General features: G+C 55.4%; 1 protein-coding gene across 6 annotated transcripts in view; it reads right to left on the minus strand.

Annotated features, from left to right (window-relative positions):
• Positions 1-667: 667 nt before the first annotated feature.
• LOC142497031 (uncharacterized) overlaps positions 668-23,687 on the minus strand; it is a 166,419-nt gene continuing 143,399 nt past the window's right edge. For 5 of the 6 annotated variants that reach the window (XM_075604259.1, XM_075604258.1, XM_075604257.1 and 2 more), the window contains 7 exons: positions 21,287-21,512; positions 12,866-12,988; positions 11,945-12,167; positions 10,641-10,788; positions 10,203-10,385; positions 2,452-2,594; positions 668-961 (listed from right to left, as the gene is read on the minus strand). In XM_075604259.1, the coding sequence (XP_075460374.1) occupies positions 883-961; positions 2,452-2,594; positions 10,203-10,385; positions 10,641-10,788; positions 11,945-12,167; positions 12,866-12,988; positions 21,287-21,512 (1,125 nt within the window). In that variant the 3' untranslated portion in view covers positions 668-882. The remainder of the gene's footprint in view (positions 962-2,451; positions 2,595-10,202; positions 10,386-10,640; positions 10,789-11,944; positions 12,168-12,865; positions 12,989-21,286; positions 21,513-23,687) is intronic. The other variant, XM_075604256.1, reaches the window with a different exon arrangement.

Here is a 23,687-nt window from a genome sequence, read left to right on the forward strand (position 1 = left end):
AGAGAGAGGGCAGGGCTCAAAAAGGGGTGTGCCAGAGCCAGTTTCGGAAGAGGAAGGGGATGCGACTTTGTAAATGGTTGCTATAGAAACAAAAAAAATGCTTGTTACATTATAATGCTTGCTGGGTATCGGTGTGTTTGTTAACTGTCCAGCTGGTCTCAGCTGTTTTGGAGGGTAGTGGCTCCTCCCACCCAGGGTTTAAAGCTCACCCCTCCCCACTGTCCAAGTAAGCAGGTTTTCTTTTCATGCAGATGTTGCGACTGGTTCAATGCCAGGACCATCCTTCCCCTAATTATAGAGGTACATAAGGATTTTAACCAGTTAGTGTTAGGACCTGCGATATTATGGTCATGCCTTGAAAGTGGCTCGCAGGCTTATACGCTTTGGCCAAAGGGTTAACTAAATGACCCCTTTTCAAGAGATATACAGGTATTTCACTGTGTATTTTTGTCCCATTGGAGGTTGCTCTGGACTTCTTTGTTTCTTGTTTTACAATTAGCCACGCCCAGTAGCACTCCTTTTGACACTTATATACATATATATATTTTGTGGTAATTTTGGGGGGTTTCTGAGAGCTTGCTGGATATCTGTGTGTTTGTTTACATTATAATACTTTAAACATGTGTAATTCAGAGTTGTTTTAAAAAAAAGAAAAATGCTCCAAGTATTTTCTGATAGTACAGAATGGATTTATTATTAAACATACATGTAGGATATTTCTTGTTCTGCAGCTTTAATTGAAGTCTGGGTTTTGTGACACGTGGAATGTATTAATATCACTGCGTGTCGTGAGTTTTGAGACACTGCGGGGTTCGAGCTGAAGGCATATGAAGGGTTAATGCAGGAGCAGGGAGTCGCAGGGTCCGTTCTCAGCGAGACTCCTCATGCCTTCACGGGCCCCCTCTCCCCTCTCTGCTGCAGGAGATAGGTTTGCAGCCGGCACACCGGAAGCGCGTGGCCCCTGGGAGACACGAGATGTATTAATATCAATCCGTGTCTGACAGTCCCTCTCATGATTACCCCTACTGTAGGTCCCCCCCCTAGTACTTGTAGGTCTCCCCCCCCCCCAGTACCTGTTGGTCTCCTCAGTGCCTGTAGGTCTCCCTCCCCCGCAGTACCTGTAGATCTCTTCCTCTTAGTACCTGTAGGTCTCCTCCCCCCAGTACCTTTAGGTCTCCCCCCCTCCCCAGTACCTGTAGGTCTCCTCCCCCCCCAGTTCCTGTAGGTCTCCTCCCCCCCAGTAGGTCTCCCCCCAGGTACCAGTAGATATCCCCCCTCCCCAGTACCTGTAGGTCTCCTCCCCCCTCCCCAGTACCTCTAGGTCTCCTCCCCCCTCCCCCCAGTACCTGTAGGTCTCCCCCCAGTACCTGTAGGTCTCCTTCCCCCCCTGTAACTGTAGGTCTCCTTCCCCCCCCCATTACCTTTAGGTCTCCTTCCCCCCCTGTACCTGTAGGTCTCCTCCCCCCTCCCCCCAGTACCTGTAGGTCTCCCCCCTGTACCTGTAGGTCTCCTTCCCCCCCTGTACCTGTAGGTCTCCTTCCCCCCCCCCCAGTACCTTTAGGTCTCCTTCCCCCCCTGTACCTGTAGGTCTCCTTCCCCCCCTGTACCTGTAGGTCTCCTCCCCCCCCTGTACCTGTAGGTCTCCTTCCCCCCCTGTACCTGTAGGTCTCCTCCCCCCTCCCCCCAGTACCTGTAGGTCTCCTTCCCCCCCTGTACCTGTAGGTCTCCTTCCCCCCTGTACCTGTAGGTCTCCTTCCCCCCCTGTACCTGTAGGTCTCCTTCCCCCCCTGTACCTGTAGGTCTCCTCCCCCCGTACCTGTAGGTCTCCTCCCCCTCCCCCAGTACATTTAGTTCTCCCCCCAGTACTTGTAGGTCACCCCCTCCCCAGTACCTGTAGGTCTCCCCCCGAACCTGTAGGTCTCCTCCCCCCGTACCTGTAGGTTTCCCCCCGTACCTGTAGGTCTCCTCCCCCCGTACCTGTAGGTCTCCCCCCATACCTGTACGTCTCTTCCCCCCCCCGTACCTGTAGGTCTCCTCCCCCCGTACCTGTAGGTCTCCCCCCATACCTGTACGTCTCTTCCCCCCCCGTACCTGTAGGTCTCCTCCCCCCCGTACCTGTAGGTCTCCCCCCATACCTGTACGTCTCTTCCCCCCCCCGTACCTGTAGGTCTCCCCCCCGTACCTGTAGGTCTCCCCCCATACCTGTACGTCTCTTCCCCCCCCCCCGTACCTGTAGGTCTCCCCCCCCCCGTACCTGTAGGTCTCCTCCCCCCGTACCTGTAGGTCTCCCCCCATACCTGTACCTGTAGGTCTCCCCCCCCCGTACCTGTAGGTCTCCTCCCCCTCGTACCTGTAGGTCTCCCCCCATACCTGTACGTCTCTTCCCCCCATGTACCTGTAGGTGTCCTCCCCGCCCTGTACCTGTAGGTCTCTCCCCCCCCCCCCCTGTACCTGTAGGTGTCCCTGTGCACAGTACAGAAGTCCCTCTCCCCGGTCAGCTCGATGCTGTCCTTCTCTGGCTTATAGTTTCTCACCCGCTCGCCCCTTTTGGACACAAAGGTGCTGCCTGTTGTGGTCTCGCTGTCCAATTTTGCCTAGAGCGGAAACAAAAGTAGAAGCATAAAGACTCATTCCTGAACAGAGCCTGCACCAAAGAGCTTGCAATCTAATGGTGGATAGGAAGTAATATACAGAGGGTAACCAAGGGAAAGATATATGCAGAGTATTAATCAGGGAGTAGTATGACTGGGATAATGTATAGGCAGAGTATTAATCAGATGGGATACTATATAGGCAGAGTATTAATCAGATGGGATACTATATGGGCAGAGTCTTAATCAGATGGGATACTATATGGGCAGAGTATTAATCAGATGGGATACTATATGGGCAGAGTATTAATCAGATGGGATACTATATGGGCAGAGTATTAATCAGATGGGATACTATATGGGCAGAGTATTAATCAGATGGATACCACATGATACCAGCATGTGTTTTTTATCCTGATACTATGTCACTGTGTTATACACAGAGGGTTTGCTGTGTAGTATCCTGGTACTATGTCACTGTGTTATACACAGAGGGTTTGCTGTGTAGTATCCTGGTACTATGTCACTGTGTTATACACAGAGGGTTTGCTGTGTAGTATCCTGGTACTATGTCACTGTGTTATACACAAAGGGTTTGCTGTGTAGTATCCTGGTACTATGTCACTGTGTTATACACAGAGGGTTTGCTGTGTTGTATCCTGGTACTATGTCACTGTGTTATACACAGAGGGTTTGCTGTGTTGTATCCTGGTACTATGTCACTGTGTTATACACAGAGGGTTTGCTTTGATGTATCCTGGTACTATGTCACTGTGTTATACACAGAGGGTTTGCTGTGTTGTATCCTGGTACTATGTCACTGTGTTATACACAGAGGGTTTGCTTTGATGTATCCTGGTACTATGTCACTGTGTTATACACAGAGGGTTTGCTGTGTTGTATCCTGGTACTATGTCACTGTGTTATACACAGAGGGTTTGCTTTGATGAAAAGAAGGACAGAGTGTGTATGGTTACAAGAGGTTGTACTCTGTGACGGGGTCTGTCCCTCCACACTCACTGATTATGGGCGACTAAAGATATTTTAAATCAAAATCAGACCATTTTCTGTAAGTATTGTAATCTCCCGCCCTTATATTTGTTTTCTAATTAAAATAAGAATAAAAAATTCTTATGCCCAAAAGGAAAATATCTAATTGTCTTCCTTAAAAAAATATAGCTATGATAAAAGAGAAGATTAACTGCTTTGGTTTGTTTACGGATTAAGCACAAATCTCTTTTTGGCCAAGTTGGATTCAGGTTTAAACTAAAACTATTGTTACTTCAATGTAGGTGCATATCACTGGTATCCACGTGTGGCAGAGAGGGTGAGTAGGTGCATATCACTGGTATCCACGTGTGGCAGTGAGGATGAGTAGGTGCATATCACTGGTATCCACGTGTGGCAGTGAGGGTGAGTAGGTGCATATCACTGGTATCCACGTGTGGCAGAGAGGGTGAGTAGGTGCATATCACTGGTATCCACGTGTGGCAGAGAGGTGAGTAGGTGCATATCACTGGTATCCACGTGTGGCAGTGAGGGTGAGTAGGTGCATATCACTGGTATCCACGTGTGGCAGAGAGGGGGAGTAGGTGCATATCACTGGTATCCACGTGTGGCAGAGAGGGTGAGTAGGTGCATATCACTGGTATCCATGTGTGGCAGTGAGGGTGAGTAGATGCATATCACTGCTATCCACGTGTGGCAGTGAGGGTGAGTAGCTACATATTACTGGTATCCACGTGTGACAGTGAGGGTGAGTAGGTGCATATCACTGGTATCCACGTGTGGCAGAGAGGGTGAGTAGGTGCATATCACTGGTATCCATGTGTGGCAGTGAGGGTGAGTAGGTGCATATCACTGGTATCCACATGTGGCAGAGAGGGTGAGTACGTGCATATCACTGGTATCCACGTGTGGCAGAGAGGGTGAGTAGGTGCATATCACTGGTATCCACGTGTGGCAGAGAGGGTGAGTAGGTGCATATCACTGGTATCCACGTGTGGCAGTGAGGATGAGTAGGTGCATATCACTGGTATCCACGTGTGGCAGTGAGGGTGAGTAGGTGCATATCACTGGTATCCACGTGTGGCAGAGAGGGTGAGTAGGTGCATATCACTGGTATCCACGTGTGGCAGAGAGGTGAGTAGGTGCATATCACTGGTATCCACGTGTGGCAGTGAGGGTGAGTAGGTGCATATCACTGGTATCCACGTGTGGCAGAGAGGGGGAGTAGGTGCATATCACTGGTATCCACGTGTGGCAGAGAGGGTGAGTAGGTGCATATCACTGGTATCCACGTGTGGCAGTGAGGGTGAGTAGATGCATATCACTGCTATCCACGTGTGGCAGTGAGGGTGAGTAGCTACATATTACTGGTATCCACGTGTGACAGTGAGGGTGAGTAGGTGCATATCACTGGTATCCACGTGTGGCAGAGAGGGTGAGTAGGTGCATATTACTGGTATCCACGTGTGGCAGAGAGGGTGAGTAGGTGCATATTACTGGTATCCACGTGTGGCAGAGAGGGTGAGTAGGTGCATATCACTGGTATCCGTGTGTGGCAGAGAGGGTGAGTAGGTGCGTTTCACTGGTATCCACGTGTGGCAGAGAGGGTGAGTAGGTGCATATCACTGGTATCCGTGTGTGGCAGAGAGGGTGAGTAGGTGCGTTTCACTGGTATCCACGTGTGGCAGTGAGGGTGAGTAGGTGCATTTCACTGGTATCCACGTGTGGCAGAGAGGGGGAGTAGGTGCATTTCTCTGGTATCCATGTGTGGCAGAGGGGGTGAGTAGGTGCATTTCACTGGTATCCATGTGTGGCAGTGAGGGTGAGTAGGTGCATTTCACTGGTATCCACGTGTGGCAGAGAGGGTGAGTAGGTGCATTTCACTGGTATCCATGTGTGGCAGTGAGGGTGAGTAGGTGCATATCACTGGTATCCACGTGTGGCAGAGAGGGTGAGTAGGTGCATTTCACTGATATCCATGTGTGGCAGTGAGGGTGAGTAGGTGCATATCACTGGTATCCACGTGTGGCAGTGAGGGTGAGTAGGTGCATATCACTGATATCCATGTGTGGCAGTGAGGGTGAGTAGGTGCATATCACTGATATCCATGTGTGGCAGAGAGGTGAGTAGGTGCATCTCATTGGTATCCACGTGTGGCAGAGAGGGTGAGTAGGTGCATTTCACTGGTATCCATGTGTGGCAGTGAGGGTGAGTAGTTGCATTTCACTGGTATCCACGTGTGGCAGAGAGGGTGAGTAGGTGCATTTCACTGGTATCCATGTGTGGCAGTGAGGGTGAGTAGGTGCATATCACTGGTATCCATGTGTGGCAGTGAGGGTGAGTAGGTGCATATCACTGGTATCCACGTGTGGCAGAGAGGTTGAGTAGGTGCATATCACTGATATCCACGTGTGGCAGAGAGGGTGAGTAGGTGCATATCACTGGTATCCACGTGTGGCAGTGAGGGTGAGTAGGTGCATATCACTGGTATCCACGTGTGGCAGAGAGGGTGAGTAGGTGCATATCACTGGTATCCATGTGTGGCAGTGAGGGTGAGTAGGTGCATATCACTGGTATCCACGTGTGGCAGTGAGGGTGAGTAGGTGCATTTCACTGGTATCCACGTGTGGCAGTGAGGGTGAGTAGGTGCATATCACTGGTATCCATGTGTGGCAGTGAGGGTGAGTAGGTGCGTTTCACTGGTATCCACGTGTGGCAGTGAGGGTGAGTAGGTGCATATCACTGGTATCCATGTGTGGCAGTGAGGGTGAGTAGGTGCATATCACTGGTATCCACGTGTGGCAGTGAGGGTGAGTAGGTGCATATCACTGGTATCCACGTGTGGCAGAGAGGGTGAGTAGGTGCATATCACTGGTATCCACGTGTGGCAGAGAGGGTGAGTAGGTGCATATCACTGGTATCCATGTGTGGCAGTGAGGGTGAGTAGGTGCATATCACTGGTATCCACGTGTGGCAGAGAGGGTGAGTAGGTGCATATCACTGGTATCCATGTGTGGCAGTGAGGGTGAGTAGGTGCATATCACTGGTATCCACGTGTGGCAGTGAGGGTGAGTAGGTGCATTTCACTGGTATCCACGTGTGGCAGTGAGGGTGAGTAGGTGCATTTCACTGGTACCCACGTGTGGCAGTGAGGGTGAGTAGGTGTGTTTCACTGGTATCCACGTGTGGCAGTGAGGGTGAGTAGGTGCTTTTCACTGGTATCCATGTGTGGCAGTGAGGGTGAGTAGGTGCATTTCACTGGTATCCACGTGTGGCAGAGAGGGTGAGTAGGTGCATATCACTGGTATCCACGTGTGGCAGAGAGGGTGAGTAGGTGCATATCACTGGTATCCATGTGTGGCAGTGAGGGTGAGTAGGTGCATATCACTGGTATCCACGTGTGGCAGAGAGGGTGAGTAGGTGCATATCACTGGTATCCATGTGTGGCAGTGAGGGTGAGTAGGTGCATATCACTGGTATCCACGTGTGGCAGTGAGGGTGAGTAGGTGCATTTCACTGGTATCCACGTGTGGCAGTGAGGGTGAGTAGGTGCATATCACTGGTATCCATGTGTGGCAGTGAGGGTGAGTAGGTGCATTTCACTGGTATCCACGTGTGGCAGTGAGGGTGAGTAGGTGCATTTCACTGGTATCCATGTGTGGCAGTGAGGGTGAGTAGGTGCATTTCACTGGTATCCACGTGTGGCAGAGAGGGTGAGTAGGTGCATTTCACTGGTATCCATGTGTGGCAGTGAGGGTGAGAAGGTGCATATCACTGGTATCCACGTGTGGCAGAGAGGGTGAGTAGGTGCATTTCACTGATATCCATGTGTGGCAGTGAGGGTGAGTAGGTGCATATCACTGGTATCCACGTGTGGCAGTGAGGGTGAGTAGGTGCATATCACTGATATCCATGTGTGGCAGTGAGGGTGAGTAGGTGCATATCACTGATATCCATGTGTGGCAGAGAGGTGAGTAGGTGCATCTCATTGGTATCCACGTGTGGCAGAGAGAGTGAGTAGGTGCATTTCACTGGTATCCATGTGTGGCAGTGAGGGTGAGTAGTTGCATTTCACTGGTATCCACGTGTGGCAGAGAGGGTGAGTAGGTGCATTTCACTGGTATCCATGTGTGGCAGTGAGGGTGAGTAGGTGCATATCACTGGTATCCACGTGTGGCAGAGAGGGTGAGTAGGTGCATATCACTGATATCCATGTGTGGCAGAGAGGGTGAGTAGGTGCATATCACTGGTATCCATGTGTGGCAGTGAGGGTGAGTAGGTGCATATCACTGGTATCCACGTGTGGCAGAGAGGGTGAGTAGGTGCATATCACTGGTATCCATGTGTGGCAGTGAGGGTGAGTAGGTGCATATCACTGGTATCCACGTGTGGCAGTGAGGGTGAGTAGGTGCATTTCACTGGTATCCATGTGTGGCAGTGAGGGTGAGTAGGTGCATATCACTGGTATCCACGTGTGGCAGTGAGGGTGAGTAGGTGCATATCACTGATATCCATGTGTGGCAGTGAGGGTGAGTAGGTGCATATCACTGATATCCATGTGTGGCAGAGAGGTGAGTAGGTGCATCTCATTGGTATCCACGTGTGGCAGAGAGGGTGAGTAGGTGCATTTCACTGGTATCCATGTGTGGCAGTGAGGGTGAGTAGTTGCATTTCACTGGTATCCACGTGTGGCAGAGAGGGTGAGTAGGTGCATTTCACTGGTATCCATGTGTGGCAGTGAGGGTGAGTAGGTGCATATCACTGGTATCCATGTGTGGCAGTGAGGGTGAGTAGGTGCATATCACTGGTATCCACGTGTGGCAGAGAGGGTGAGTAGGTGCATATCACTGATATCCATGTGTGGCAGAGAGGGTGAGTAGGTGCATATCACTGGTATCCACGTGTGGCAGTGAGGGTGAGTAGGTGCATATCACTGGTATCCACGTGTGGCAGAGAGGGTGAGTAGGTGCATATCACTGGTATCCATGTGTGGCAGTGAGGGTGAGTAGGTGCATATCACCGGTATCCACGTGTGGCAGTGAGGGTGAGTAGGTGCATTTCACTGGTATCCACGTGTGGCAGTGAGGGTGAGTAGGTGCATATCACTGGTATCCATGTGTGGCAGTGAGGGTGAGTAGGTGCGTTTCACTGGTATCCACGTGTGGCAGTGAGGGTGAGTAGGTGCATTTCACTGGTATCCATGTGTGGCAGTGAGGGTGAGTAGGTGCATTTCACTGGTATCCACGTGTGGCAGAGAGGGTGAGTAGGTGCATATCACTGGTATCCACGTGTGGCAGAGAGGGTGAGTAGGTGCATATCACTGGTATCCATGTGTGGCAGTGAGGGTGAGTAGGTGCATATCACTGGTATCCACGTGTGGCAGAGAGGGTGAGTAGGTGCATATCACTGGTATCCATGTGTGGCAGTGAGGGTGAGTAGGTGCATATCACTGGTATCCACGTGTGGCAGTGAGGGTGAGTAGGTGTATTTCACTGGTATCCACGTGTGGCAGTGAGGGTGAGTAGGTGCATATCACTGGTATCCATGTGTGGCAGTGAGGGTGAGTAGGTGCATTTCACTGGTATCCACGTGTGGCAGTGAGGGTGAGTAGGTGCATTTCACTGGTATCCATGTGTGGCAGTGAGGGTGAGTAGGTGCATTTCACTGGTATCCACGTGTGGCAGAGAGGGTGAGTAGGTGCATTTCACTGGTATCCATGTGTGGCAGTGAGGGTGAGTAGGTGCATATCTCTGGTATCCACGTGTGGCAGAGAGGGTGAGTAGGTGCATTTCACTGATATCCATGTGTGGCAGTGAGGGTGAGTAGGTGCATATCACTGGTATCCACGTGTGGCAGTGAGGGTGAGTAGGTGCATATCACTGATATCCATGTGTGGCAGTGAGGGTGAGTAGGTGCATATCACTGATATCCATGTGTGGCAGAGAGGTGAGTAGGTGCATCTCATTGGTATCCACGTGTGGCAGAGAGGGTGAGTAGGTGCATTTCACTGGTATCCATGTGTGGCAGTGAGGGTGAGTAGTTGCATTTCACTGGTATCCACGTGTGGCAGAGAGGGTGAGTAGGTGCATTTCACTGGTATCCATGTGTGGCAGTGAGGGTGAGTAGGTGCATATCACTGGTATCCATGTGTGGCAGTGAGGGTGAGTAGGTGCATATCACTGGTATCCACGTGTGGCAGAGAGGGTGAGTAGGTGCATATCACTGATATCCATGTGTGGCAGAGAGGGTGAGTAGGTGCATATCACTGGTATCCACGTGTGGCAGTGAGGGTGAGTAGGTGCATATCACTGGTATCCACGTGTGGCAGAGAGGGTGAGTAGGTGCATATCACTGGTATCCATGTGTGGCAGTGAGGGTGAGTAGGTGCATATCACTGGTATCCACGTGTGGCAGTGAGGGTGAGTAGGTGCATTTCACTGGTATCCATGTGTGGCAGTGAGGGTGAGTAGGTGCATATCACTGGTATCCACGTGTGGCAGAGAGGGTGAGTAGGTGCGTTTCACGAGTCAGAAAGTTCCTCACGTGGTAAATAAGTAGAATAATCTGGATGTTCTTACAGCAAATAAAGTAATGAAGACTCACCAGCGGTCTCAGTGAGATGCCGTCTCGGGGGTCCCCGTGTCGCCAGCGGGGCTGAACCCCCCAGTCCTGGAAGACCACCTTGCTGTGGGTGGAGCCATCAAATTTGGCGTTGAGGGGTTGAAGGACGGAACGTGGGCGTCGCAGAGGTTCCGTGGGCAGTACGGCTGGGGGGCGGTATGCCAGCTGCGGAGAGGAGATGTGAGAGCTAGAGGAGCAGGCATGGGGTCCCACGGGGGGGCAGGCATGGGGTCCCACGGGGGGGCAGGCAGGGGGTCCCATGGAGGGTTATGCAGGGGGGTCACACGGAGGTCCCACGGGGGTGGGGCAGGCAGGGAGGTCCCATGGGGGGGGGGCAGGCAGGGGGTCCGGAAGGGGTGTCACACAGGGTCCGGCAGAGGGATCACAGCTCCCACCTGGGAATTCTGGGGCCCTTTGTACCTTGGTCACCGTGTCCCCATTCACCAGGCCCCCCCGCTCCTTCTCTATGCTGCTGAGCTCTTCGGTTAGGCGGGTCAGCGCAGGGCGTGGGTGCTGAGAGACGTCCCAGCCATGGAAAGTCTCTCTCTGCACCGTCTGAAAGTCATTACTAAGCGAGGAGCACAGGTATTATTTATCCAATATTCCCGTAGGGCTTCTTATTTCATCACGTAATTCCTATTGTGCCATACAATCCCCCCCCCCCTATAACTCCATACAATCCCCCCCCTATAACTCCATACAATCCCCCCCCTATAACTCCATACAATCCCCCCCCTATAACTCCATACAATCCCCCCTATAACTCCATACAATCCCCCCCCTATAACTCCATACAATCCCCCCCCCCTATAACTCCATACAATCCCCCCCTATAACTCCATACAATCCCCCCTATAACTCCATACAATCCCCCCTATAACTCCATACAATCCCCCCTATAACTCCATACAATCCCCCCCTATAACTCCATACAATCCCCCCCCTATAACTCCATGCAATCCCCCCTATAACTCCATGCAATCCCCCCTATAACTCCATACAATCCCCCCCTATAACTCCATACAATCCCCCCCTATAACTCCATACAATCCCCCCTATAACTCCATACAATCCCCCCTATAACTCCATACAATCCCCCCCTATAACTCCATACAATCCCCCCTATAACTCCATACAATCCCCCCCCTATAACTCCATACAATCCCCCCTATAACTCCATGCAATCCCCCCTATTACCCCATGCAATCCCCCCTGTAACTCCTCCTATTACCCCATACAACCCCCCATATAACTCCATGCAATCCCCCTGTAACACCTATTACCACATACAAGCCCCCCTATAACTCCATGCAATCCCGCCCTATAACTCCATGCAATCCCCCCTATTACCCCATACAACCCCCCATATAACTCCATACAATCCCCCTGTAACTCCTATTACCACATACAAGCCCCCCTATAACTCCATACAATTCCCCCCATAACTCCTCCTATTACCCCATACAATCCCCCTATAACTCCATACACTCCCCCCGTAACTCCTCCTATTACCCCATACAACCCCCCCTATAACTCCTCTTATTACCCTATACAATCCCCCCATAACTCCTCCTATAACTCCATACAATCCCCCCTATTACCCCATACAATCCCACCTAACTCATCCTATTACCCCATATAACTCATCCTTTTACCCTATATAACCTCTCCCTATAACCTCTCCTATTACCCCATATAACCCCTCTCACACACCTGCTCCTAACCTGAAATTGGGGTTCACGACCAGGTTATCAGTGGGGGGGTGGGCGGGTCTTGCTGGCGCGGGGAGACAGCGCGGGGCGGGGAAATCACTCTGATATTTTGTGGTGATCGCCATGTGTGGTCGTTTGGACACTTTATTCAGCACAGGGACCGTGGCGCCTGTGGCATTCTCCAGTGGCAGTGGCTGGAAGGTGGACTGATGTGTCGTTGTCATGTGATGCTCACCTGGGGGAAGGAACTAGTTAGTAGGGTGTAACAGGACTAGTTAACTATAGCATTAACGTACGAACTTGTCTGTCAGGTCCCTCTGCTCACAGTTACTAGTGACAATCCCACACAAAGTAATGATGCTTAGCTGGTCCTGCCACACACACACACACACACACACACACACACACACACACACACACACACACACACACACACACACACACACACACACACACACACACACACACACACACACACACACACACACACACACACACACACACACACACACACCTATTTGTAGTTATTGATTGAGATTACATATATGGAACTAGTTACAGTTACTGGTTAGTGTAAACTAGTCCAGTTACACACATGTAACTAGTTAGTTACTGCTTGGCATCACTTACATACAGACTTCAGTTTACTATTCCTATTCCACATGTAACTAGTTCCATTTACTGGTTAGCTTAGCATTACACACACGGACTAGTTATAGTTACATACACATGTAGCAGCCGTTCTTGCTTCCGTGGCCGTGTTGCGAGTTGCGTGTGGGACACACACACAGACACCATTTGTAAATGCATTAGCCACGTGCCAAAAAAGTGGCGGGACTGAAACAAAGGGACGGGTCTAATACCGCCTGCTACACGTGTCCGTGTCCCGTGTCCCAGGTAATAGGACAGCCACGTGTCCAGCGCACTCCGTACCTTCCATGAAAAGGTGACCCGGTGCGGCTCTCGCCGGCTCCGCTCTGATTCCCCTCTTCTCTTGGTAATGGTCTTGGGTCGTGGTTTTCATCTCGGACGCGTGGTCCGGAAAGAGAAGGGAGCCTGAACCGCCAGGAAGAGGGGACAGGAGCGGTCACATACAGCCCTACCCTGCCCTCTCATTCCCCCTCTCTGGGAGCAGTCTCTCCCTCACACGCCCTCTCATTCCCCCTCTCTGAGAGCAGTCTCTCCCTCACACGTCCTCTCATTCCCACTCTCTGGGAGCAGTCTCTCCCTCACACGTCCTCTCATTCCCCCTCTCTGAGAGCAGTCTCTCCCTCACAAGTCCTCTCATTCCCCCTCTCCGAGAGCAGTCTCTCCCTCACACGTCCTCTCATTCCCCCTCTCTGGGAGCAGTCTCTCCCTCACACGTCCTCTCATTCCCACTCTCTGAGAGCAGTCTCTCCCTCACACGTCCTCTCATTCCCCCTCTCTGGGAGCAGTCTCTCCCTCACACGTCCTCTCATTCCCACTCTCTGAGAGCAGTCTCTCCCTCACACGTCCTCTCATTCCCCCTCTCTGGGAGCAGTCTCTCCCTCACACGTCCTCTCATTCCCACTCTCTGAGAGCAGTCTCTCCCTCACACGTCCTCTCATTCTCCCTCTCTGAGAGCAGTCTCTCCCTCACACGCCCTCGCATTCCCACTCTCCGAGAGCAGTCTCTCCCTCACACGCCCTCTCATTCCCCCTCTCTGGGAGCAGTCTCTCCCTCACAAGTCCTCTCATTCCCACTCTCTGAGAGCAGTCTCTCCCTCACACGTCCTCTCATTCCCCCTCTCCGAGAGCAGTCTCTCCCTCACACGTCCTCTCATTCCCACTCTCTGAGAGCAGTCTCTCCCTCACACGTCCTCTCATTCCCACTCTCTGAGAGCAGTCTCTCCCTCACACGTCCTCTCATTCCCCCTCTCTAAGAGCAGTCTCTCCCTCACGTCCTCTCATTCCCACTCTCCGAGAGCAGTCTCTCCCTCACACGTCCTCTCATTCCCCCTCTCTGAGAGCAGTCTCTCCCTCACACGTCCTCTCATTCCCCCTCTCCGAGAGCAGTCTCTCCCTCACACGTCCTCTCATTCCCCCTCTCCGAGAGCAGTCTCTCCCTCACACGCCCTCTCATTCCCACTCTCCGAGAGCAGTCTCTCCCTCACACGCCCTCTCATTCCCTCTCTCCGAGAGCAGTCTCTCCCTCACACGTCCTCTCATTCTCCCTCTCCGAGAGCAGTCTCTCCCTCACACGTCCTCTCATTCCCCCTCTCTGAGAGCAGTCTCTCCCTCACACGCCCTCTCATTCCCCCTCTCTGAGAGCAGTCTCTCCCTCACACGCCCTCTCATTCCCCCTCTCTGAGAGCAGTCTCTCCCTCACACGCCCTCTCATTCCCCCTCTCCGAGAGCAGTCTCTCCCTCACACGTCCTCTCATTCCCACTCTCTGAGAGCAGTCTCTCCCTCACACGTCCTCTCATTCCCCCTCTCTGAGAGCAGTCTCTCCCTCACACGTCCTCTCATTCCCCCTCTCTGAGAGCAGTCTCTCCCTCACACGTCCTCTCATTCCCACTCTCTGAGAGCAGTCTCTCCCTCACACGTCCTCTCATTCCCCCTCTCTGAGAGCAGTCTCTCCCTCACACGCCCTCTCATTCCCCCTCTCCGAGAGCAGTCTCTCCCTCACACGTCCTCTCATTCTCCCTCTCCGAGAGCAGTCTCTCCCTCACACGTCCTCTCATTCCCCCTCTCCGAGAGCAGTCTCTCCCTCACACGTCCTCTCATTCCCCCTCTCTGAGAGCAGTCTCTCCCTCACACGCCCTCTCATTCCCCCTCTCTGAGAGCAGTCTCTCCCTCACACGCCCTCGCATCCCCCCTCTCTGAGAGCAGTCTCTCCCTCACACGTCCTCTCATTCCCCCTCTCTGAGAGCAGTCTCTCCCTCACACGCCCTCTCATTCCCCCTCTCTGAGAGCAGTCTCTCCCTCACACGCCCTCTCATTCCCCCTCTCTGAGAGCAGTCTCTCCCTCACACGCCCTCTCATTCCCCCTCTCTGAGAGCAGTCTCTCCCTCACACGCCCTCTCATTCCCACTCTCCGAGAGCAGTCTCTCCCTCACACGCCCTCTCATTCCCCCTCTCCGAGAGCAGTCTCTCCCTCACACGTCCTCTCATTCTCCCTCTCCGAGAGCAGTCTCTCCCTCACACGTCCTCTCATTCCCCCTCTCTGAGAGCAGTCTCTCCCTCACACGCCCTCTCATTCCCCCTCTCTGAGAGCAGTCTCTCCCTCACACGCCCTCTCATTCCCCCTCTCTGAGAGCAGTCTCTCCCTCACACGCCCTCTCATTCCCCCTCTCCGAGAGCAGTCTCTCCCTCACACGTCCTCTCATTCCCACTCTCTGAGAGCAGTCTCTCCCTCACACGTCCTCTCATTCCCCCTCTCTGAGAGCAGTCTCTCCCTCACACGTCCTCTCATTCCCCCTCTCTGAGAGCAGTCTCTCCCTCACACGTCCTCTCATTCCCACTCTCTGAGAGCAGTCTCTCCCTCACACGTCCTCTCATTCCCCCTCTCTGAGAGCAGTCTCTCCCTCACACGCCCTCTCATTCCCCCTCTCCGAGAGCAGTCTCTCCCTCACACGTCCTCTCATTCTCCCTCTCCGAGAGCAGTCTCTCCCTCACACGTCCTCTCATTCCCCCTCTCCGAGAGCAGTCTCTCCCTCACACGTCCTCTCATTCCCCCTCTCTGAGAGCAGTCTCTCCCTCACACGCCCTCTCATTCCCCCTCTCTGAGAGCAGTCTCTCCCTCACACGCCCTCGCATCCCCCCTCTCTGAGAGCAGTCTCTCCCTCACACGTCCTCTCATTCCCCCTCTCTGAGAGCAGTCTCTCCCTCACACGTCCTCTCATTCCCCCTCTCCGAGAGCAGTCTCTCCCTCACACGTCCTCTCATTCCCCCTCTCCGAGAGCAGTCTCTCCCTCACACGTCCTCTCATTCCCTCTCTGGGAGCAGTCTCTCCCTCACACGTCCTCTCATTCCCTCTCTGGGAGCAGTCTCTCCCTCACACGCCCTCTCATTCCCACTCTTTGAGAGCAGTCTCTCCCTCACACGTCCTCTCATTCCCCCTCTCTGAGAGCAGTCTCTCCCTCACACGTCCTCTCATTCCCCCTCTCTGAGAGCAGTCTCTCCCTCACACGTCCTCTCATTCCCCCTCTCTGAGAGCAGTCTCTCCCTCACGTCCTCTCATTCCCACTCTCTGAGAGCAGTCTCTCCCTCACGTCCTCTCATTCCCACTCTCCGAGAGCAGTCTCTCCCTCACACGCCCTCTCATTCCCCCTCTCTGAGAGCAGTCTCTCCCTCACACGTCCTCTCATTCCCCCTCTCCGAGAGCAGTCTCTCCCTCACACGTCCTCTCATTCCCCCTCTCCGAGAGCAGTCTCTCCCTCACACGTCCTCTCATTCCCCCTCTCTGAGAGCAGTCTCTCCCTCACACGCCCTCTCATTCCCCCTCTCTGAGAGCAGTCTCTCCCTCACACGTCCTCGCATCCCCCCTCTCTGAGAGCAGTCTCTCCCTCACACGTCCTCTCATTCCCCCTCTCTGAGAGCAGTCTCTCCCTCACACGTCCTCTCATTCCCCCTCTCCGAGAGCAGTCTCTCCCTCACACGTCCTCTCATTCCCCCTCTCCGAGAGCAGTCTCTCCCTCACACGTCCTCTCATTCCCTCTCTGGGAGCAGTCTCTCCCTCACACGTCCTCTCATTCCCTCTCTGGGAGCAGTCTCTCCCTCACACGCCCTCTCATTCCCACTCTTTGAGAGCAGTCTCTCCCTCACACGTCCTCTCATTCCCCCTCTCTGAGAGCAGTCTCTCCCTCACACGTCCTCTCATTCCCCCTCTCTGAGAGCAGTCTCTCCCTCACATGTCCTCTCATTCCCCCTCTCTGAGAGCAGTCTCTCCCTCACGTCCTCTCATTCCCACTCTCTGAGAGCAGTCTCTCCCTCACGTCCTCTCATTCCCACTCTCCGAGAGCAGTCTCTCCCTCACACGCCCTCTCATTCCCCCTCTCTGAGAGCAGTCTCTCCCTCACACGTCCTCTCATTCCCCCTCTCCGAGAGCAGTCTCTCCCTCACACGTCCTCTCATTCCCCCTCTCTGAGAGCAGTCTCTCCCTCACACGTCCTCTCATTCCCCCTCTCCGAGAGCAGTCTCTCCCTCACACGTCCTCTCATTCCCCCTCTCCGAGAGCAGTCTCTCCCTCACACGTCCTCTCATTCCCTCTCTGGGAGCAGTCTCTCCCTCACACGCCCTCTCATTCCCACTCTTTGAGAGCAGTCTCTCCCTCACACGTCCTCTCATTCCCCCTCTCTGAGAGCAGTCTCTCCCTCACGTCCTCTCATTCCCCCTCTCCGAGAGCAGTCTCTCCCTCACACGTCCTCTCATTCCCCCTCTCCGAGAGCAGTCTCTCCCTCACACGTCCTCTCATTCCCCCTCTCTGAGAGCAGTCTCTCCCTCACACGTCCTCTCATTCCCCCTCTCTGGGAGCAGTCTCTCCCTCACACGTCCTCTCATTCCCCCTCTCCGAGAGCAGTCTCTCCCTCACACGCCCTCGCATTCCCCCTCTCCGAGAGCAGTCTCTCCCTCACACGCCCTCTCATTCCCACTCTCCGAGAGCAGTCTCTCCCTCACACGTCCTCTCATTCCCCCTCTCTGAGAGCAGTCTCTCCCTCACACGCCCTCTCATTCCCCCTCTCTGAGAGCAGTCTCTCCCTCACACGTCCTCTCATTCCCCCTCTCCGAGAGCAGTCTCTCCCTCACACGCCCTCTCATTCCCACTCTCTGAGAGCAGTCTCTCCCTCACACGTCCTCTCATTCCCCCTCTCCGAGAGCAGTCTCTCCCTCACACGTCCTCTCATTCCCCCTCTCCGAGAGCAGTCTCTCCCTCACACGTCCTCTCATTCCCCTCTCTGAGAGCAGTCTCTCCCTCACACGCCCTCTCATTCCCACTCTCTGAGAGCAGTCTCTCCCTCACACGCCCTCTCATTCCCCCTCTCTGAGAGCAGTCTCTCCCTCACACGTCCTCTCATTCCCCCTCTCTGAGAGCAGTCTCTCCCTCACGTCCTCTCATTCCCCCTCTCTGAGAGCAGTCTCTCCCTCACGTCCTCTCATTCCCACTCTCCGAGAGCAGTCTCTCCCTAACACGCCCTCTCATTCCCACTCTCTGGGAGCAGTCTCTCCCTCACACGCCCTCTCATTCCCCCTCTCTGAGAGCAGTCTCTCCCTCACACGCCCTCTCATTCCCACTCTCTGGGAGCAGTCTCTCCCTCACACGTCCTCTCATTCCCCCTCTCTGAGAGCAGTCTCTCCCTCACGCCCTCTCATTCCCCCTCTCCGAGAGCAGTCTCTCCCTCACACGTCCTCTCATTCCCACTCTCCGAGAGCAGTCTCTCCCTCACACGTCCTCTCATTCCCCCTCTCTGAGAGCAGTCTCTCCCTCACACGTCCTCTCATTCCCACTCTCCGAGAGCAGTCTCTCCCTCACACGTCCTCTCATTCCCCCTCTCTGAGAGCAGTCTCTCCCTCACACGCCCTCTCATTCCCCCTCTCTGAGAGCAGTCTCTCCCTCACACGTCCTCTCATTCCCACTCTCTGAGAGCAGTCTCTCCCTCACACGCCCTCTCATTCCCACTCTCCGAGAGCAGTCTCTCCCTCACACGTCCTCTCATTCCCCCTCTCTGAGAGCAGTCTCTCCCTCACACGCCCTCTCATTCCCCCTCTCTGAGAGCAGTCTCTCCCTCACACGCCCTCTCATTCCCCCTCTCTGAGAGCAGTCTCTCCCTCACACGTCCTCTCATTCCCCCTCTCTGAGAGCAGTCTCTCCCTCACATGTCCTCTCATTCCCCCTCTCTGAGAGCAGTCTCTCCCTCACACGCCCTCTCATTCCCCCTCTCTGAGAGCAGTCTCTCCCTCACACGCCCTCTCATTCCCCCTCTCTGAGAGCAGTCTCTCCCTCACACGTCCTCTCATTCCCACTCTCTGAGAGCAGTCTCTCCCTCACACGTCCTCTCATTCCCACTCTCTGAGAGCAGTCTCTCCCTCACACGTCCTCTCATTCCCACTCTCCGAGAGCAGTCTCTCCCTCACACGTCCTCTCATTCCCCCTCTCTGAGAGCAGTCTCTCCCTCACACGCCCTCTCATTCCCCCTCTCTGAGAGCAGTCTCTCCCTCACACGCCCTCTCATTCCCCCTCTCTGAGAGCAGTCTCTCCCTCACACGCCCTCTCATTCCCCCTCTCTGAGAGCAGTCTCTCCCTCACACGTCCTCTCATTCCCCCTCTCTGAGAGCAGTCTCTCCCTCACACGTCCTCTCATTCCCCCTCTCTGAGAGCAGTCTCTCCCTCACACGTCCTCTCATTCCCCCTCTCTGAGAGCAGTCTCTCCCTCACACGTCCTCTCATTCCCACTCTCTGAGAGCAGTCTCTCCCTCACACGTCCTCTCATTCCCACTCTCCGAGAGCAGTCTCTCCCTCACACGCCCTCTCATTCCCCCTCTCTGAGAGCAGTCTCTCCCTCACACGTCCTCTCATTCCCCCTCTCTGAGAGCAGTCTCTCCCTCACACGTCCTCTCATTCCCCCTCTCCGAGAGCAGTCTCTCCCTCACACGCCCTCTCATTCCCCCTCTCTGGGAGCAGTCTCTCCCTCACACGCCCTCTCATTCCCACTCTCCGAGAGCAGTCTCTCCCTCACACGTCCTCTCATTCCCCCTCTCCGAGAGCAGTCTCTCCCTCACACGTCCTCTCATTCCCACTCTCCGAGAGCAGTCTCTCCCTCACACGTCCTCTCATTCCCCCTCTCTGAGAGCAGTTTCTCCCTCACACGTCCTCTCATTCCCCCTCTCTGGGAGCAGTCTCTCCCTCACGCCCTCTCATTCCCACTCTCTGAGAGCAGTCTCTCCCTCACACGCCCTCTCATTCCCCCTCTCTGAGAGCAGTCTCTCCCTCACACGCCCTCTCATTCCCCCTCTCTGAGAGCAGTCTCTCCCTCACACGTCCTCTCATTCCCCCTCTCTGAGAGCAGTCTCTCCCTCACACGTCCTCTCATTCCCCCTCTCTGAGAGCAGTCTCTCCCTCACACGCCCTCTCATTCCCCCTCTCTGAGAGCAGTCTCTCCCTCACACGTCCTCTCATTCCCCCTCTCCGAGAGCAGTCTCTCCCTCACACGTCCTCTCATTCCCCCTCTCCGAGAGCAGTCTCTCCCTCACACGTCCTCTCATTCCCCCTCTCCGAGAGCAGTCTCTCCCTCACACGTCCTCTCATTCCCCCTCTCTGAGAGCAGTCTCTCCCTCACACGTCCTCTCATTCCCCCTCTCTGAGAGCAGTCTCTCCCTCACACGTCCTCTCATTCCCCCTCTCTGAGAGCAGTCTCTCCCTCACACGCCCTCTCATTCCCCCTCTCTGAGAGCAGTCTCTCCCTCACACGCCCTCTCATTCCCCCTCTCTGAGAGCAGTCTCTCCCTCACACGTCCTCTCATTCCCCCTCTTTGAGAGCAGTCTCTCCCTCACACGTCCTCTCATTCCCCCTCTCTGAGAGCAGTCTCTCCCTCACAAGCCCTCTCAGTCCCCCTCTCTGACAGCAGTCTCTCCCTCACACGTCCTCTCATTCCCCCTCTCTGACAGCAGTCTTTCTCCCACATGCCATCTCTGTACCTCACACTCTGTACCTCACCTGTCTCTGTGTGTGTGTGTATCTCTCTCTCTCTGTGCCGCTCTCTCTGTATGTGTGTCTGTCTCTCTCTGTCTGCCCCACTCTCCCCGCAGTGGGTGCTGGCTCTAGGTGTCTCTGTGTGTGTGTGCGTCTCTCTGTCTGTGTGTGTGCCTCTGTGTGTGTGTCTGTCTCTCTCTCTGTGTATGTGTCTGTCTCTCTCTGTCTGCCCCACTCTCCCCGCAGTGGGTGCTGGCTCTAGGTGTCTCTGTGTGTGTGTGCGTCTCTCTGTCTGTGTGTGTGCCTCTGTGTGTGTGTCTGTCTCTCTCTCTGTGTATGTGTCTGTCTCTCTCTGTCTGCCCCACTCTCCCCGCAGTGGGTGCTGGCTCTAGGTGTCTCTGTGTGTGTGTGCGTCTCTCTGTCTGTGTGTGTGCCTCTGTGTGTGTGTCTGTCTCTCTCTCTGTGTATGTGTCTGTCTCTCTCTCTGTGTATGTGTCTGTCTCTCTCTGTCTGCCCCACTCTCCCCGCAGTGGGTGCTGGCTCTAGGTGTCTCTGTGTGTGTGTGCGTCTCTCTGTGTGTGCCTCTGTGTGTGTGTGTCTGTCTCTCTCTCTGTGTATGTGTCTGTCTCTCTCTGTCTGCCCCACTCTCCCCGCAGTGGGTGCTGGCTCTGTGCTCCCCTGTTTCCCCCCCTCTCCGGGGTACCTGTCAGTGAGGGCAGTTCTCCGTATCGGGGCGGGCGCTCTGCCTTCCACTCTCTGTACAAGTCCCGGTTGGTGGTGCTGTGGTGGGAGCGGGGCGAAGGGTGAGCGGGGCGCAGGGTGTCCGGGGGGCGGATGCTCATCATTCTCTCCGCCTCTTTGGGGGGGTAGTGCAGACTGTAGAGGGTCTGGTCCAGCATAGGCTCCCGTGGGCTTTGGTAATACTCCTCCTGTGTGCAGCGGAGGTGGGAGGGGGCAGGTTATTGGGGCAAGTGGAGAATCCCGCCACCTATTGCAATCATATACACAAGGCGGCAGTGCCAGCCTCCCCCCACACACACACATAGCGGCAGTGCCAGCCTCCCCACACACACACACATAGCGGCAGTGCCAGCCTCCCCACACACACACACATAGCGGCAGTGCCAGCCTCCCCACACACACACACATAGCGGCAGTGCCAGCCTCCCCACACACACACACATAGCGGCAGTGCCAGCCTCCCCACACACACACACATAGCGGCAGTGCCAGCCTCCCCACACACACACACATAGCGGCAGTGCCAGCCTCCCCACACACACACATAGCGGCAGTGCCAGCCTCCCCACACACACACATAGCGGCAGTGCCAGCCTCCCCACCACACACACAGCGGCAGTGCCAGCCTCCCCACACACACACACATAGCGGCAGTGCCAGCCTCCCCACACACACACACATAGCGGCAGTGCCAGCCTCCCCACCACACACACAGCGGCAGTGCCAGCCTCCCCACACACACACACACAGCGGCAGTGCCAGCCTCCCCACACACACACATAGCGGCAGTGCCAGCCTCCCCACCACACACACAGCGGCAGTGCCAGCCTCCCCACCACACACACATAGCGGCAGTGCCAGCCTCCCCACACACACACACACAGCGGCAGTGCCAGCCTCCCCACACACACACATAGCGGCAGTGCCAGCCTCCCCACACACACACACAGCGGCAGTGCCAGCCTCCCCACCACACACACAGCGGCAGTGCCAGCCTCCCCACCACACACACAGCGGCAGTGCCAGCCTCCCCACCACACACACAGCGGCAGTGCCAGCCTCCCCACACACACACACAGCGGCAGTGCCAGCCTCCCCACCACACACACATAGCGGCAGTGCCAGCCTCCCCACACACACACACAGCGGCAGTGCCAGCCTCCCCACCACACACACAGCGGCAGTGCCAGCCTCCCCACCACACACACAGCGGCAGTGCCAGCCTCCCCACCACACACATAGCGGCAGTGCCAGCCTCCCCACACACACAAACATAGCGGCAGCGCCAGCCTCTCCACCACACACACAGCGGCAGTGCCAGCCTCCCCACCACACACACATAGCGGCAGTGCCAGCCTCCCCACCACACACACACAGCGGCAGTGCCAGCCTCCCCACCACACACACATAGCGGCAGTGCCAGCCTCCCCACCACACACACAGCGGCAGTGCCAGCCTCCCCACACACACACACAGCGGCAGTGCCAGCCTCCCCACCACACACACATAGCGGCAGTGCCAGCCTCCCCACACACACACACAGCGGCAGTGCCAGCCTCCCCACCACACACACAGCGGCAGTGCCAGCCTCCCCACACACACACACATAGCGGCAGTGCCAGCCTCCCCACACACACACACATAGCGGCAGTGCCAGCCTCCCCACCACACACACATAGCGGCAGTGCCAGCCTCCCCACACACACACACATAGCGGCAGTGCCAGCCTCCCCACACACACACACACAGCGGCAGTGCCAGCCTCCCCACCACACACACAGCGGCAGTGCCAGCCTCCCCCCTCACACAGCGGCAGTGCCAGCCTCCCCACACACACACACACATAGCGGCAGTGCCAGCCTCCCCACCACACACAGCGGCAGTGCCAGCCTCCCCACCACACACAGCGGCAGTGCCAGCCTCCCCACCACACACACAGCGACAGTGCCAGCCTCCCCACCACACACACAGCGTCAGCGCCAGCCTCCCCACCACACACACAGCGGCAGTGCCAGCCTCCCCACACACACACACATAGCGGCAGTGCCAGCCTCCCCACACACACACACACAGCGGCAGTGCCAGCCTCCCCACACACACACACACACACAGCGGCAGTGCCAGCCTCCCCACACACACACACATAGCGGCAGTGCCAGCCTCCCCACACACACACACACAGCGGCAGTGCCAGCCTCCCCACACACACACACATAGCGGCAGTGCCAGCCTCCCCACCACACACACATAGCGGCAGTGCCAGCCTCCCCACACACACACACATAGCGGCAGTGCCAGCCTCCCCACACACACACACATAGCGGCAGTGCCAGCCTCCCCACACACACACACACAGCGGCAGT

The sequence above is a fragment of the Ascaphus truei genome, chromosome 6 (assembly GCF_040206685.1).
Source record: "Ascaphus truei isolate aAscTru1 chromosome 6, aAscTru1.hap1, whole genome shotgun sequence".
NCBI lineage: Eukaryota > Metazoa > Chordata > Amphibia > Anura > Ascaphidae > Ascaphus > Ascaphus truei.